Source organism: Marmota monax, unplaced genomic scaffold, assembly GCF_021218885.2.
Source record: "Marmota monax isolate L192 unplaced genomic scaffold, Marmota_monax_Labrador192_F-V1.1 WCK01_AAM20220418_F8-fsc00001, whole genome shotgun sequence".
Lineage (NCBI taxonomy): Eukaryota > Metazoa > Chordata > Mammalia > Rodentia > Sciuridae > Marmota > Marmota monax.
Genome location: NW_026693777.1, coordinates 2923303 through 2939105, shown reverse-complemented (window position 1 = coordinate 2939105; position 15803 = coordinate 2923303). Strand labels below are relative to the sequence as shown.

The following is a 15803-nucleotide window of genomic DNA, read 5'->3' as shown; positions in this document are numbered from 1 at the left end:
ATAGAAAAAGAGGGAGAACTTCCAAATTCATTCTACGAGGCCAACATCACCCTGATACCTAAACCAGACAAAGACACTTCAAAGAAAGAAAACTACAGACCAATATCTCTAATGAACCTAGATGCAAAAATCCTCAATAAAATTCTGGCCACTCGGATACAAAAACTTATCAAAAAAATTGTGCACCATGATCAAGTAGGATTCATCCCTGGGATGCAAGGCTGGTTCAATATACGGAAATCAATAAATGTTATTCACCACATCAATAGACTTAAAAATAAGAATCATATGATCATCTCGATAGATGCGGAAAAAGCATTTGACAAAGTACAGCATCCCTTTATGTTCAAAACTCTAGAAAAACTAGGGATAACAGGAACATACCTCAATATTGTAAAAGCAATCTATGCTAAGCCTCAGGCTAGCATCATTCTGAATGGAGAAAAACTGAAGGCATTCCCTCTAAAATCTGGAACAAGACAGGGATGCCCTCTCTCTCCACTTCTGTTCAACATAGTTCTCGAAACACTGGCCAGAGCAATTAGACAGACGAAAGAAATTAAAGGCATCAAAATAGGAAAAGAAGAACTTAAATTATCACTATTTGCAGATGACATGATTCTATACCTAGCAGACCCAAAAGGGTCTACAAAGAAACTATTAGAGCTAATAAATGAATTCAGCAAAGTGGCAGGATATAAAATCAACACGCATAAATCAAAGGCATTCCTGTATATCAGCGACAAATCCTCTGAAATGGAAATGAGGACAACCACTCCATTCACAATATCTTCAAAAAAAATAAAATACTTGGGAATCAACCTAACAAAAGAGGTGAAAGACTTATACAATGAAAACTACAGAACCCTTAAGAGAGAAATAGAAGAAGATCTTAGAAGATGGAAAAATATACCCTGTTCATGGATAGGCAGAACTAACATCATCAAAATGGCGATATTACCAAAAGTTCTCTACAGGTTTAATGCAATGCCAATCAAAATCCCAACGGCATTTCTTGTAGAAATAGAGAAAGCAATCATGAAATTCATATGGAAAAACAAAAGACCCAGAATAGCAAAAACAATGCTAAGCAGGAAGGGTGAATCAGGCGGTATAGCGATACCAGACTTCAAACTATACTACAGAGCAATAGTGACAAAAACAGCATGGTACTGGTACCAAAACAGGCGGGTGGACCAATGGTACAGAATAGAGGACACAGAAACCAATCCACAAAACTACAACTACCTTATATTTGATAAAGGGGCTAAAAGCATGCAATGGAGGAAGGATAGCATCTTCAACAAATGGTGCTGGGAAAACTGGAAATCCATATGCAACAAAATGAAACTGAATCCCTTTCTCTCGCCATGCACAAAAGTGAATTCAAAATGGATCAAGGAGCTTGATATCAAATCAGAGACACGCCGTCTGATAGAAGAAAAAGTTGGCTACGATCTACATACTGTGGGGTCGGGCTCCAAATTCCTCAATAGGACACCCATAGCACAAAAGTTAATAACTAGAATCAACAAATGGGACTTACTCAAACTAAAAAGTTTTTTCTCAGCAAAAGAAACAATAAGAGAGGTAAATAGAGAGCCTACATCCTGGGAACAAATCTTTACTCCTCTAACTTCAGATAGAGCCCTAATATCCAGAGTATACAAAGAACTCAAAAAATTAGACAATAAGAGAACAAACAACCCAATCAACAAATGGGCCAAGGACCTGAACAGACACTTCTCAGAGGAGGACATACAATCAATCAACAAGTACATGAAAAAATGCTCACCATCTCTAGCAGTCAGAGAAATGCAAATCAAAACCACCCTAAGATACCATCTCACTCCAGTTAGATTGGCAGCCATTATGAAGTCAAACAACAACAAGTGCTGGCGAGGATGTGGGGAAAAGGGTACACTTGTACATTGCTGGTGGGACTGCAAATTGGTGCAGCCAATTTGGAAAGCAGTATGGAGATTTCTTGGAAAGCTGGGAATGGAGCCACCATTTGACCCAGCTATTCCCCTTCTCGGTCTATTCCCTAAAGACCTAAAAAGAGCATGCTACAGGGACACTGCTACATCTATGTTCATAGCAGCACAATTCACAATAGCTAGACTGTGGAACCAACCTAGATGCCCTTCAATGGATGAATGGATAAAAAAAATGTGGCATTTATACACAATGGAGTATTACTCTGCATTAAAAAATGACAAAATCATAGAATTTACAGGGAAATGGATGGCATTAGAGCAGATTATGCTAAGTGAAGCTAGCCAATCCCTAAAAAACAAATGCCAAATGTCTTCTTTGATATAAGGAGAGTAACTAAGAGCAGAGTAGGGTCGAAGAGCAGGAGAAGAAGATTAACATTAAACAGGGATGAGAGGTGGGAGGGAAAGGGAGAGAGAAGGGAAAATGCATGGAAATGGAAGGAGACCCTCAGAGTTATACAAAAGTACATACAAGAGGAAGTGAGGGGAAGGGGAAAAATAATATAAGGGGGACAAACGAATGTCAGTAGAGGGAGCAGAGAGAGAAGAGGGGAGGGGAGGGGAGGGGAGGGGAGGGGAGGGGAGGGGAGGGGAGGGGGGATAGTAGAGGATAGGAAAGGCAGCAGAATACAACAGACACTAGTATGGCAATATGTAAATCAATGGATGTGTAACTGATGTGATTCTGCAATCTGTATATGGGGTAAAAATGGGAGCTCATAACCCACTTGAATCAAATTGTGAAATATGATATATCAAGAACTATGTAATGTTTTGAACAGCCAACAATAAAAAATTAAAAAAAAAAAAATAAATGTAATAATAACCTTCCTTCAAGAATTCAAGATGAAACTCATTGTGGTTCCAAAACACAGGGAAAACAGGTGATTTTAAACTGTGAAAGAATGCACTGGAGTGCTTCAATTTTCACCGAAAGTAAGGTTTAAAGAAATGGGTTCAGGGTATACCATAAAAAGTGTAGGTAAGTCACTCATTTTGTGATTGTATAATTAAAATCTTTTAAATATTATTTTCACTAGAATATTACAATGTACTGGAAAAGGCTCTATTTCATATAATATTTAATATTTTAATATTCTTAGAACATCTAATAGGTGGTTTTTCAGGATTTCCACTAGCTCTTCTAAAAGGCAGGAGCCTTTGGAGCATGCGTATTTCTGGGCAAGTAATATTGCCCCCCATGGGGATGAGAACTGATGCTTTGAGCAGGGGGAGGGTGGGATAACGAAAGCTTCTTGTTTTTATGTAGAAAGCACAGACACACATTCAGTACTATAAGCAGATACGCAGTATGTATAGTGTATCATAATTTAATTGGGAGGGGTGGTTAGGAGAACAAAAAGTCTTGAAAGTCTCTTTAAAAATTTACAAATAGGAAAAAAAGGGGGGGGGTTAAGAAAAATTCAGACAAATCTGGATTCTAATCACTATTCCAAGATAAGAACTTAGGCAAGTAACCTAATACCTTGGAGCCTGAATTTCTTCATTAACCATATGGAAATTGGGACTTCTTTCTTAAGTTGAAGATTTTAAAAGAAAGCATATGCAAAAGCACATGTCACAGTGCTCCAGAAGCTGTTGCCACTCAGTCAGGGTTAGCTCCCTTTCCTTTCCTCCTCGTTTGGAGATGCTGTAGATCATATACTCTTCACAAAAGACTAGGCAGATTCCAAGGGGCATTGAGACACAAGGAGAAATGGAATGAACTCCAAGAGGCAATGACTTTTGTATATGATCCTAGACCCCAAGTATATCTAAAGATGGTGAGATTAAGTTCAAAAGACTGGACTCAAGTGCCAAATCTGTAATTTTGTTAATTGTATAAATAGTGCTGAACTGATTAACTTTTATGAGCCTCAATTCCCACATCGGTATTTCAGAGTTCTTATTAAGAATAAATGAGGCCAGGTAGTTAAGCACCACTGAGTTCAATCTCTGGAAGGAGAAGGAGGAGGAGGAAAAGGAGGAGGAGGAGGAGGAGAAATTGGGGAGGCTGAGGTAAGAGGACTGCAAGTTCAGGGCCAGCCTCTGCAACTTAGCAAGACCCTGTTTCAAAAGAAAAAGTTTAAAAGGGCTAGGGATATATCTAAGTGGTAGAGGACCCTGGATTCAATTCCTAGTACAAAAATTAAAAAAAAAAAAAAAAAAGAAGGAGGAGGAAGAGGAGGGGGAGGGGAGGGGAGGGGAGGAAGAGGAGGGGGAGGGGAGGGGAGGGGAGGGGGAGGAGAGAACTAATGAGACAATTATGTAACACCTTTTGGGAATTAGACTACTGAAGTTACCACATGATAGGATACTGCTGTGGTTTAAATATGTCCTTCAAAGTTCGTGTGCTGGGAACTTAACTCTTAATGCAACAGTGTTAAAAGATGGGACCTTTAAGAAGTAATTAGATCATGAAGGCTCTGCCCTTATGAGTAGATTAGTGCCACTTCTGTAGAAGTGTGCTAGTTATCCCGGGAGTGGTTCCTGATATAAAAAGGATGAGTTCAGTCCCTCTTCCCCCATCCCCTACTGCTAACTATCTCACGCTTACTTTTTGCCCTTTACTCTTCCACCTTAGAATGAGCCAATCAGAAGGCCCTCACCAGAACTATATCTCACCAGACCCTCACCAGAACTGCCTCCAGAACTATGAGAAATAAATGTATTTTCTTTATAAACTACCCTGTCTGTTGTATCCTATCATAGCAACACAACAGATTAAGGCAGTCATGGCTCTTGTTAATATCATCAGGAAATGGAGATACTGATTCTGTGTATGTACTGGGGAAGCCATGGAAAAGAACAAAAATGGCTCCTCCCTACGGTCCCAAAACAGAATCATACCTTTAAAGTCTAAACCTCAAAGGCAGAATGTCCTTGACAGTGTCAAACTGTTTAAAACAAAATTACCAAAGAACACTTACTTATCTTTTTCTGTGTCTAGAAAGTGATCATCTAAGAAACATGATCCAAAAAATTCAACTAGGGTACGGTGGCCCTTCTTGCTGACAGTGTGGTACACGCGAGAGGCCAGGTGCAAGTCAATGGGCAGCTGTCGGCCTGGGATGGTGGTGCACAGATCATGCATGTGAGGAATGGAGGGGGCTTGTAGAATTCTGCAACAGAGGAAAGGACATGAGCTACTTTTATCATCATGTGATCTTCAGACACAAAATGCATTTATATTGACAGTTTAGTTCAAGCTCTAAAAAGGATGTGTGAGTACAGGAGATCAGATACAATTTTCATATTACAATCTCAGACTATTGTTTAGAGCTTCAAGCTCATTATCCAACCATCTGCTGAATATCTCAAACTAAATGTCCTACAGACACCTCAATATCAAACTCATTATCATCCCACCCCCCAGCCTCTTCTCTCCTCAATTTTGTAACTTAGTCCCAGACACCATATCTAGCCAATGTGCTCTCCTCCTTCCTACTCTGCTTAAATGCTAATGCCCTTGAAGAGGTAGAATAACATATGTGGTACGTCACCCATTACCTAGCAGGATGAAACCCAGGCCTCTCTCAGTCAGTGTGGCATCTCCCTCACACTCTTCTGGAACTTGCCTCTCTCCTACCTTCCAAAAATAGGAAAGAAGGTGTGATGATCTGCCTTCTTCATGATTTGTCTTAGTCACTGACTCCTCCAGCTTCCCAAACTAGGTGTGGCTTCTAAGGTTTGAACTCCTCTTTCTACACTGAAAAAAATATCTTCAGAGTTTCAGTTATTCTCTCCGTGCTCAGTGCTCCTAAATCGCATCTCTGGTATTACTATCTTGCCTAGCTTCCTCATCTTCAAGGTACAAATCATCTTTGAATCCTCTCTCCACTTGTATATCCAAGCTACCTGGGAGGCTGAGGCAGAAGGATCTCAGGTCTGAGGCCTGCCTGGGAAATTTAGTGAGACCCTGTCTCAAAATAAAACATAAAACAGGCTGGGTATGTAGCTCAGTGGTAGAGTACCCCTGGGTTCAATCCCCAGTTTTGGAGGATGGGGGAAAATAGCATTTCTCCCCTGCGCAGGGTTGCTCAGGTATGCTCCTTCTTCACACCCACTGCCATCACACTCCAGCACACCTGGGCCTGGATCTGAATCTCAGTTCTAATACTTGCAAAATGGATCACTGCCTTCTCTGAAAAGCTGCAGAAAAATCAGAATAAAAAAAATTCTAGCTCTTATCTTTGTAAGAAATGATAAAAATAATAGTCCTATCATTTCAGGTCTATGAAAGTCTCTTAAGAAACACTTGTTATATTTTTATTGTCATTATTATTTGCATTGCACAGCACCTACCCTGTTGGTAGGTATGTGTGTACATTATTCAGTCACTAGGAGAGAATGGTTATGACATTTTCACAACAGGGCCCAACAAGAACAAGACGTAAAATTTGTACATGTTCCTGTGGTGAAGGAAAAAAAAGAGAGAGATAAATCTAAAGCATGTAGAAATGCCTGAAAAATAGAGACCTAAAGGCGAGGTTGGGGAATGAGTGTCCAGGAAGCCAGGGCTTCAGGCACTCGGGGTCCTACAAAAGGGCTTTGAAAAAAGAGAGAAGACCAAAAGGTAAGCTCCCATGTCAAGCTCAAATGCACCATCATTCTGACTGGGACAGGTCCTGGCTAGTGGAATGTGCTTGAGATTACATTACTGACTTATTTTTTTCTTTGAAAAGCATCACAACTGATCTGCATTCCCACGTTCCCATTATAGTCTAGCAACATAGATTAGCAAGTGACTCTCCCTCAATTGTTGTGCTAAATAACAATATGCTGCCATAAAGGGCTGGATTCCCAAGAAAATAATGTGAGAGTTAGTCAGTGGTGAGAAAAGATAGGTTGATATCTGATTAAAGAAAAAGATGTTCTGAAAATTTTTTTCAAGATTCTCTTTTATAACTTTTTTTAACTTCAGATTTTTCTTCTTCTCCTGTTTCTCTCTAACGTAAAGTGCTAATTTCTGTTTTAATGAATTAAAAGAGCACTACCTATATCAATAAGATCTACAAATATTTTTGGCATGCTCAGGAAAGGCCGTGTTTTTATAGCACACTCTCCTTAAGCAGGACTATTTGTCATTCTTTGAAACACAGAGACATAAAAAAGAAAAGCCTCTGACTCTGTGTGTGGTCATGCTACTTTGCTTAATGCACTAAATGCAAGGTTTTTTAGGGGAAAAAAATCAAGAAGTTTCTGCTTCATTGATAATCTGACAGTAACTATTTATTGAAGGTAAAATACTTGTTGTCTGCTGTCACTATTTGTTTTAATACATAATCTTGCTAACTAAATGAGCTTAAAGCAATGCAGATAAGCAATGGCATGTATGGGGTCACTTAAATGCCAATTTGACTGTTTCATAAACTTTGGAATTCTTTTCCCATGACTCTATTCCCAGCTACTAAATTGTGAGTAATATCCATTTACAAAGTTGAGGCTGGCCATAAAAAAGGTTGTCTTCCATGTCCAGCACACTTTCCAGTGCCCTAAGCAACAACAAAAGCTAATAATTAAAGCTTCTTCAAACCCCCATAAAGAGTTAAATGAAGAATAATCTAGAATAAACCAACCCATAAAACCTAGTAGTGAAATAAAGAGAAAGCCAGAGGTTCAACCAGGTGAACAGCAAAACGTAAGCCATAATCTAAATTGTGTTTACATAGTGCTGTTCAAAATTGTGAATGTATTCCTGTGTGATGAGAAACTCTATCAAAAATATTGGTGGGGTCATAGATGAAACAGGAGGAGAAGAATAAATCCATTAACTGCTAAGTAAGTTGGCCTGTGGACATTTTGCGTTGGGTTGTCTTTTATCATAAAATCAACCCGCAGTATAATAAGCAGTTTATCCAAATCGAGCATTATAGGGTCCAAAACTATCAAATCTAACAGCTAACATTTAATTTTGCTATTTTCCCAAAGAGCTATTTTTTTTTATTCCAGCTAGTATTACATTTATTAAAGTAAGTGCATTGGTCAAAATCAGGAATCGAAGGAAGCACAGACACATCTTAACTATAAAATCTACACCAAATTTTCCTTTGAGAAGTTTTAACTCAGATCTCACATATGAATTTCTAAAACATTAGCATGTTCATGCATCAATGCTACTGAATGACAGCTCTTCAGAGAGTAAAATTTGTAAATTTAATGAAGTTACTTTTTAGGCAGGTTTTTATCACGACGGTATTTTAAAGACTTTGTTAATCTCCATGCTGGAATTCTTGGTTTACTTTTTGGTTTTCTCTTAACTTCTTTTCCTCTGATTTGCAAGAGTTGTCCTGATTTCAACTTTAAAAACAAAGTATACTGTTAGGGGAAGTTGTAACATGAGAATTAGATCTTTTTTATTTAATAGTTTTTATATTTAAACTGCTGATTTCTATATATAGTTTATAACAGAATATAAGTGCTAAAGGTGAGCTACTTCCCTCTAAACACATTCCTAAATTTTTACATATACACCCTCATGGCAATAAAGATATTGGTACAATATATTTACAATATTCTTCATCCACAAATCCACTTTTTATCTCTCCCCCCACCCTTCCAGTGCTGGGCATAGAACCCAAGGCCTCACACATGCTAGGCAAGTGCTCTACCACAGAACTACATCTCCAGCCTGATTTACTCTTCAAGACTGGTATTTTTAGCAGAACTTAATCACTAGTTCCTTAAGGTTTGGCATAACTTGTGGTTAACTAGCACAAGCTAAAAAGAACTCAAGTGCTTTATATTATTATTTTGAGCAATGTTTACCAATTTATACTTCTTACAGTTGCACTGTTTTCCACTTCTACTGCTTGGCAAAAATCAAGTATGTTCTGTGCCATAAATAATTTTAAATATTGATTCCCTAGGTTTCCTAGAAGATCTGCACAATTTCTGATAATTTTTCATGTAAACATTTTTTTCCTTGGGTTGCTCTGTTTTTCGTTTTTTTTTTTTGTTTGTTTTTGTTTTTTTTTTGAGATTAGATTTAAGAAAGAAAGAAAAAGAGAGGCCTTCCCTCATAAAAGCAGAGAGATTTGATTGAAAGAGGCGGCCAGACCAAGAGAAGTTCTTATAAACTAGGTATAGGATTTTGTCTTGACTCAGTAGAAATGACAGCACTATTACAACTTCTTGAGTAAGGGAGTAATGAAAAAATAACGAACATTCAGGGAGGACGAAGCATTACATCTTCCCATTCAGTTAGTGTTTGGATTTCCTCCACAGTGTCTTTCCCAGGTGGTCATCACCTGGCTTGAACATGGGCAAGAACACAGACCACAAATACATTCAAAGTCAGCCATTTTCTCTTTGAGACTTTTCCATTTGTGAGAATTCATGTTTGTTTCTTATGATTGAGCCTAACAACTCACAACCACCAGTCTCGATTCGAACCTCAGAAACCATACAGACACCACCTAGCTCTCTTCCACTTTGAAAAGACCCTCAAATATTCTGAACCCTGTTGACTCCTTTGGGACTGCTATTCCCCCAGAAAAACATCCCCAGTCCTTTCAACTCTACCTTAAATAAATGATTTTGAAGTACTATGCTTTGCTACCTTGAAGATTCTCTTCCAAACTGTCTCTAATTTGTCTAAGTCCCTCCTAGGGTTGGACACTGAGATCTGAACATATATGTGAGGTGTGATAAGATAAGATTAAACAGTCAGGAGAAAGAGGATCTTCTCATGGCATTTGTCAACAAAGGTAAACTATGATTGCATTTGTCTTCCTATCACAAAATGACAATATAGTTTAAAACCTGAAGTCTTTCACACTTGCTACTGTTAAGAATTATCATCCCATATCGACAAGTTTGAAACACAAAGACAGAACCATGAATACATTTGCCCCAACTAAGTTTTTTTTAAGGTCTGACCAACCAGATTTTACCAGTCATGTCTCGGATGTCATCTGCAAATTCAACTAGTAAATAAGCCTTCCACATTCTCATCCAAATGACTGAGAAATATGTTGAAATTTCCATAGAATCTTCCATGAACCAATCATGTATCCCTTTGCATAACTAATTTTAAATCCTCCTGCAATTCACCTGTCATCTTGTCTGCAAAACTCTCAGGAGGCTTTCATAAGTGGATTGCTTAAATTCACAGGATGATAGCAATTACTGTTCATTGCATTTTCTGTGTGCTGGGTATGGTTCTGAGTGCTCTCTATTGTGGCCTCTACATATAATCCTTCCAACAACATTCTAAGGTAGGCACTGCCATTTTCCTCAAACTATACAGCCATAAAAGTAGTTTGGTAGTTTGCCCTGCGTCTCGCTACTAGTAAAGAGGAGAGAATTCTGTCACTGGAGATCTGGCTCCAGAGCCTGTGAGCTTCCCATGACACTCCTACATTGAGCAACCAGATCTTAACTGTTCTGATATTCTAGGAGATGAGATTGGTCTTCCATGGCTTGTCCTTAGGGAACCCATGCTCCCAGTGATTACCTCTTCCTTTTATAAGGGTCCAAACACAACTTTTTGAATAAGTCATTTAGTCATTGTAGAGTCTCATCCAAGACCAATGCACTGATTACAAAATTCACAGTCCTTACCCTTAAAAAACTAAAAGTCAGATTTGCAGTTGCCAATCTCCTGGCTTCCAGCTCCTCTCCCACTACAGCCACCCCTGAAAGCTGCTGTGACAGGGACACAAAGGCGAGGAGTGATCACCGGAGCCAATGGCTCAGGCATCTAACTCTGAAGACCTTTTACAAAGATTTGTGTCGTTGGTTTTTTGTTTTGTTTTTTTTTAAATCAATTCTTCTCTTCTTTCTAAAGATCATTCTTGACAGATTTAAGAACCGAGTTGTGAGTTTGTCGGTTTCCTTTTCTCTGTCATATTTGTTTATTTAAAACCTCAACCTTTTTTCTAAAAATAAATTAAGGTATCTCTGTCATCTGTTGTCATTACACTATTCATCCATAATGACAGGGCTGTCTTTCCTTTTTTTCCTTCCCTTTGCTCTAAAACTAACATGAAAATTGCTTTCGTTGTTGTTGTTATTCTTAGCATTATTCACAGGCTTCAGCCCATTCTGAATCTCAGTTTTCTTGGTACAATTTTTATAGCTACATGCCACTTTTATGTTTATCTCTAGAAATATATTTTTTCCTTCGTATTTTGCATATTTTTAAAATTCTGAATGTGATCGATCACTTATAATTGTCCTGTGATAATTTAGGGGGATTTAGGGCAACCCACACCTCTTAAACTTTCTTCCATTTAGAATCCCAGGTCATATGATCAAACCTATATTTTTTTTACAGACTCATACTGACATTTTCCTTTTTAAAATGCTCACCAATCTTATGACTGGATATTGTGTCAGTCATTTCTTCACAAGATTGCTATTGTATTTAATCTATATTTTTTCTGTTGTTGATCATGACTTAACCCAGAGTACCAATGACATTTTTTATACTCCAGAGCTTCTAAGAGTAGAAATGGTCAATAGGTGGAGATTGTTCAAATTCTCTACTTTTTTGCTGAACAAGATCTTCCAGCATATATGTAAGCACTTGAAGTCCTTTGTTGCTCCTTTATCAACTCTCTGCTAGATCTATTTATTAGCTATGTCAGAAAGTCATCTTGTGCCCTAATCTGTCCTGGCTTGCTGGAGTATATTGTTCCTCATTCCTGTGCCAAAGATGCTAGAGACTAACTTTATGACCTCAATTGTCCATATACAGGGTTAAAGTTCATGGATAATAATTGATCTTGAGATGTTACGATAAATAAACAAACATAAGATTCTTGGAGAAGATTTGGTGGAATTAATCACATAAATCCTCTGTGCCATTTTTATGGCATTTCTGATGTGTCCCATGATATCCCACAACAATAAACCATAACAAAACATCTTAAACATTCTCTTCCCCTCTGAAACATTTCTGGTTTCAGTTTGGTGTCCTCTTAATACATTCTCTAAGTTCCTCTGGTCAAGCCATGCTTCCTAGTTTGGTGATGCATATTACATCCCTTGTCATTTCTGTAGCTGTAATTCTGTGATTCTGTACCTAAAGCAGATATCATTGCTTGTTGTTATGAAAAGGCAATGTGGCCAAGCGTTAAAGAATTAAGATTCCAGAATCAGGCAACCTCATCTTGAGTCCTGCATCTACAACTTAACTTGTATTTGGGCAAGTTATGTATCTTCCCATGATGTATTTTTGCAATAATAATAGAAAGGTAACAATAAGTAAGGATGTTATTAGGAAAAAATAAGAAAAACTGTGTAAAAAATTTAGCAAAGTCAATAAATTCTAGTGACCTTCGGAAAGAACAGCCTCTTTTAATCAAAAACAAATATTTTTACATGATTTCTTAATAATGTTTAATAATAGTCACAATAAGCCAGAAGAGTTAATATTACAGGACATTTCTAAAGAGGGACTTCAATTCCTGATGGGCCATGGTGGTTAAGTCATGATCCAGAAAATTCATCTCATTTTTTGACACACTGGTAGCTAACCACTTACCGCTTATGCTCACATTTATTTCCAAAGTCCCAGTGTTCAGGTAGAATAGATAAAAAAACACTACTGCTGTGGCCCCCAGCCTAATGCTTCTTCATCAAGATGTCGCCGTTTCCAGATACCTGGAGGATGTCAGCCTAAGCACAGGATTCACCTGTACAGTGAACTATGGGCAGGTTCACTTGGTCTTGCCGGGCTTCACTTCATACCCCAAGTGCCTGCTCTGGAAAGGCGGCATGACTGCTAGTGGAGTCCATTACCAACACAGGATAAGTCCTTCCTCATTGAAAGCAGTGGGAAGTTTTCTCTGTTCAACTTTATTAAATCTTCCTTGTTATCTATTATTCCCAGATCAACCAGCTAGTGTCATACAGGATGAACCTAAGAAAGCAGAGCTTGAGAGATGAAGAAAAACTAGGAGACAAGTGCACTAATCCAGACATAATTTCACCAGAACTGACTACAATGGAGGCAACCAGGAAAGATAAGAAAAAAAAAACATATAATCAATAATGTTTAGGAATAATCTAGGCCTCAGAGACTGATTATATGTGAAAGGGAAGTTCACAGATAAATCCCAGGTTTCAAACTTGAGAGTCCTGGGCAAAAGTTGAAGAAGGTTATGACCAGTTGATTTGGGTGAAGCACAGTCAGGAACATAATTATGGGGAGTTAGAAGGAGAGGGTGACCAAGAAGGCTGTCACCTAAAAAGAGGCGTCCCTCTGAATCAGTCAGTGACAAGATGATATACTGGTATTCTAAAAAAAGGAACTGTTTCTTTTTCATCCTAATAACATTATTATTAAAAACAGCATATCTATTTTAAAATAAATGTATTTAAGTAAAAGAATATTAAGTAAATAATTGTAGGGTGATACGCAAATATGGTAAAAAAAAATTATGAAAATGATGCATAAGTAAAACAAATCTGGGAAACATTTTTACAGTGGGAAAAGACTCAGGAATTAGCATAAACTTAAATGGAGTAAAGTTAAAAAGCTGCTTACCCAGTCTTGATCATTGTAGTGACCACTGTTTACTTCCTTGACATAGATGGTACCTTGAAGACTATTGGTCAATTTCTGGAAGAGCCAAGACTCCTTCTTTCCATGAAAATCTGTCTTCTCTTCCCAAAATTGCAATTAGGGTTAAAACTAAAAGCTCTCAAGAGAACTGGTGATATAGCTCAGTTGCAGAGCACTTGCCTAGCATATGTGAGGCCCTCGGTTTAATCCCCAATGCCAGAAAGAAAAACAAATAAATAAAGCCCTCAAAAAAAATACGCTGTCTTTTCTTAAAGGAATAAAACTATTGAGGCCCTTTTGCAGGGTGAACCCTGGGCCCATTGCTTCACACTCGCACATCCTCAACTCCTCTAACTCTGTTTACAACAGTTTTCCCCCTTTGAAGATACCTGCTTGTGGACTTTTGATTTTCCTGGAGGCTGTCTACCTTGCAAAGGTTTACTTGATGGCTCTGCTGTCTGTATTCGTGACATATCCTGTGCTCCAAATAACATGCTTCCTGTTTCTGAGCCTTCCCATTCTGGTATAGCTTCCTGTTCAATCTGGAAAATACTTGACACATCTTGCAAGGGCTCCTCAAACATTGACTGGGGGAAAAAAAAAAGGTAAAATTACAAGAATGCTCTTTTTTACCAGTCCTTCTAAAGTCTTCAGTTTTGCAACATTTTCTGTCTGACAACCAAATGAATATGAAAATGTATGTTTGAAATGTAGCAGAGGTGGTCAATTTCCTCTACAAACTGACTTGAGAAAAATGAGAAGCTGGCAGATTGTTTTCCCTGGCTCTTATCTCAGAAAATATACCAACTCTCCAGTTATTAGGCACAAACTCAGGAAATAACAAGACTCAGATCTTACCCTGGCACCACCTAGCACTCACACAGTGTCAAACCAGTGTACCTTCCACAAAAGGCACTGCAAACAGTTCTATTCATTATCCCGCTTGCCTCTTAGGTCAGCCTGGAGTCCACTGTCCAAACCTGAGGTTCTAAGAGTCTCAGAAGCGGGCTTCCTGCTTAGGCAGCTGCTCTTTCAGAGCTGGCTTAAGTTCCAGCAAAAGACCTGAGCCCGATGCCTCAGGAAGGCTATCAGATACCATAGATCTCTCCCACACCCAGTTAAAAATTTCTCATAAAATGTTACTCCTATGCTTTGTGTTCTTTAAAAATATAAGTTGAGTGCTGTGGCGTGTGCCTAAAATTCCTGCGGCTCAGGAGGCTGAGGCAGGAGGATTGTAAGTTCAAAAACAGCCTCAGCAAAAGTTGAGTTGCTAAGCAACTCAGTGAGACCTTGTCTCTAAAGAAAACACAAAAAAAAGGGCTGGGGATGTGGTTTGGTGGTTGAGTGCCACGAGTTCAATTCCTGGTACCAAAAAAAAAAAACATCCCACTACCTGATGTTTCTCATCAAATCCAAAGGAAATTATCTATATGGCCACATTTGGGTAATAATTAACTTTGAACCAAAATTATTTGGGATTATGAAGCACAATGGCAGTTAAAATTCATTACCTCAATTTAACAAATGATAAGACTAGTCTGACTTATATAAAAGCCCTAATTACATAGAAATGACTTTAAGATCAACTGTATCTTTTTTGTTCCTTGGATATATACATTTGCTAATAAGAAAATAAAGGATAACAGATTCCACACAATACCAAATAGTACATAAATTTCTTTGCTGTACAAGAAGAGATACCTGGACCAAGAAGTTTCAGTTTTGTAAAACTAGCTTTAATCCTGAGCTCATGTTTTTATAAAGTTACAGGCAATGAAAAGACTAAGAACTTTTTACCCACATGGGACTGAATTCAAGTCCTGGATCAATGAAAAGATGTTTGATCTTGGTGGACTTAAAAAAACCTTTTCAGCCTTATTTTCCCCATTGGTTAAAAAAAAAAAAAAAGATTAATAAGACTCTTTTCATGCAAAGGCAAAGTAGATACGGTGATACGGTGAGGTCACAAATGTTAGGGGCCTGCTGCTGTATTTACTACCCATAATAAACTCACTCATTTTATGGACCATAGTTTTGGGCATTGTTAACCATTCCCTTTCTTTTGAATTTCTCTCCTCTTGGCTTCCTCCACACACTCTCCCAGGATTATGGTTTGGGAGAAGAAACAAATGAAAGTAACACTCACTAAATTAGAAAATGGAAGAAGAACATCTTGAAAGGAGGGCGATTCCAACTGCAGTTCCCTCTCTTCAGGACTCCACCTGCTTCAATCCTCTACAAAGCCTTTCCTGACCCTGTAACTCCTCTGTATGAGCATGTATTGCACA

The 15803-nt window shown here is 38.2% G+C and overlaps 1 protein-coding gene across 1 annotated transcript in view; it reads right to left on the bottom strand.

Annotated features, from left to right (window-relative positions):
* Window positions 1-15803, bottom strand: part of Ttc6 (tetratricopeptide repeat domain 6) — a 238690-nt gene that overhangs the window by 142004 nt on the left and 80883 nt on the right. The window contains exons 4-6 of the mRNA XM_058584485.1: window positions 13905-14102; window positions 8170-8300; window positions 4931-5122 (exon numbers count right to left, since the gene is read on the bottom strand). Of these exons, the coding sequence (XP_058440468.1) occupies window positions 4931-5122; window positions 8170-8300; window positions 13905-14102 (521 nt within the window). The remainder of the gene's footprint in view (window positions 1-4930; window positions 5123-8169; window positions 8301-13904; window positions 14103-15803) is intronic.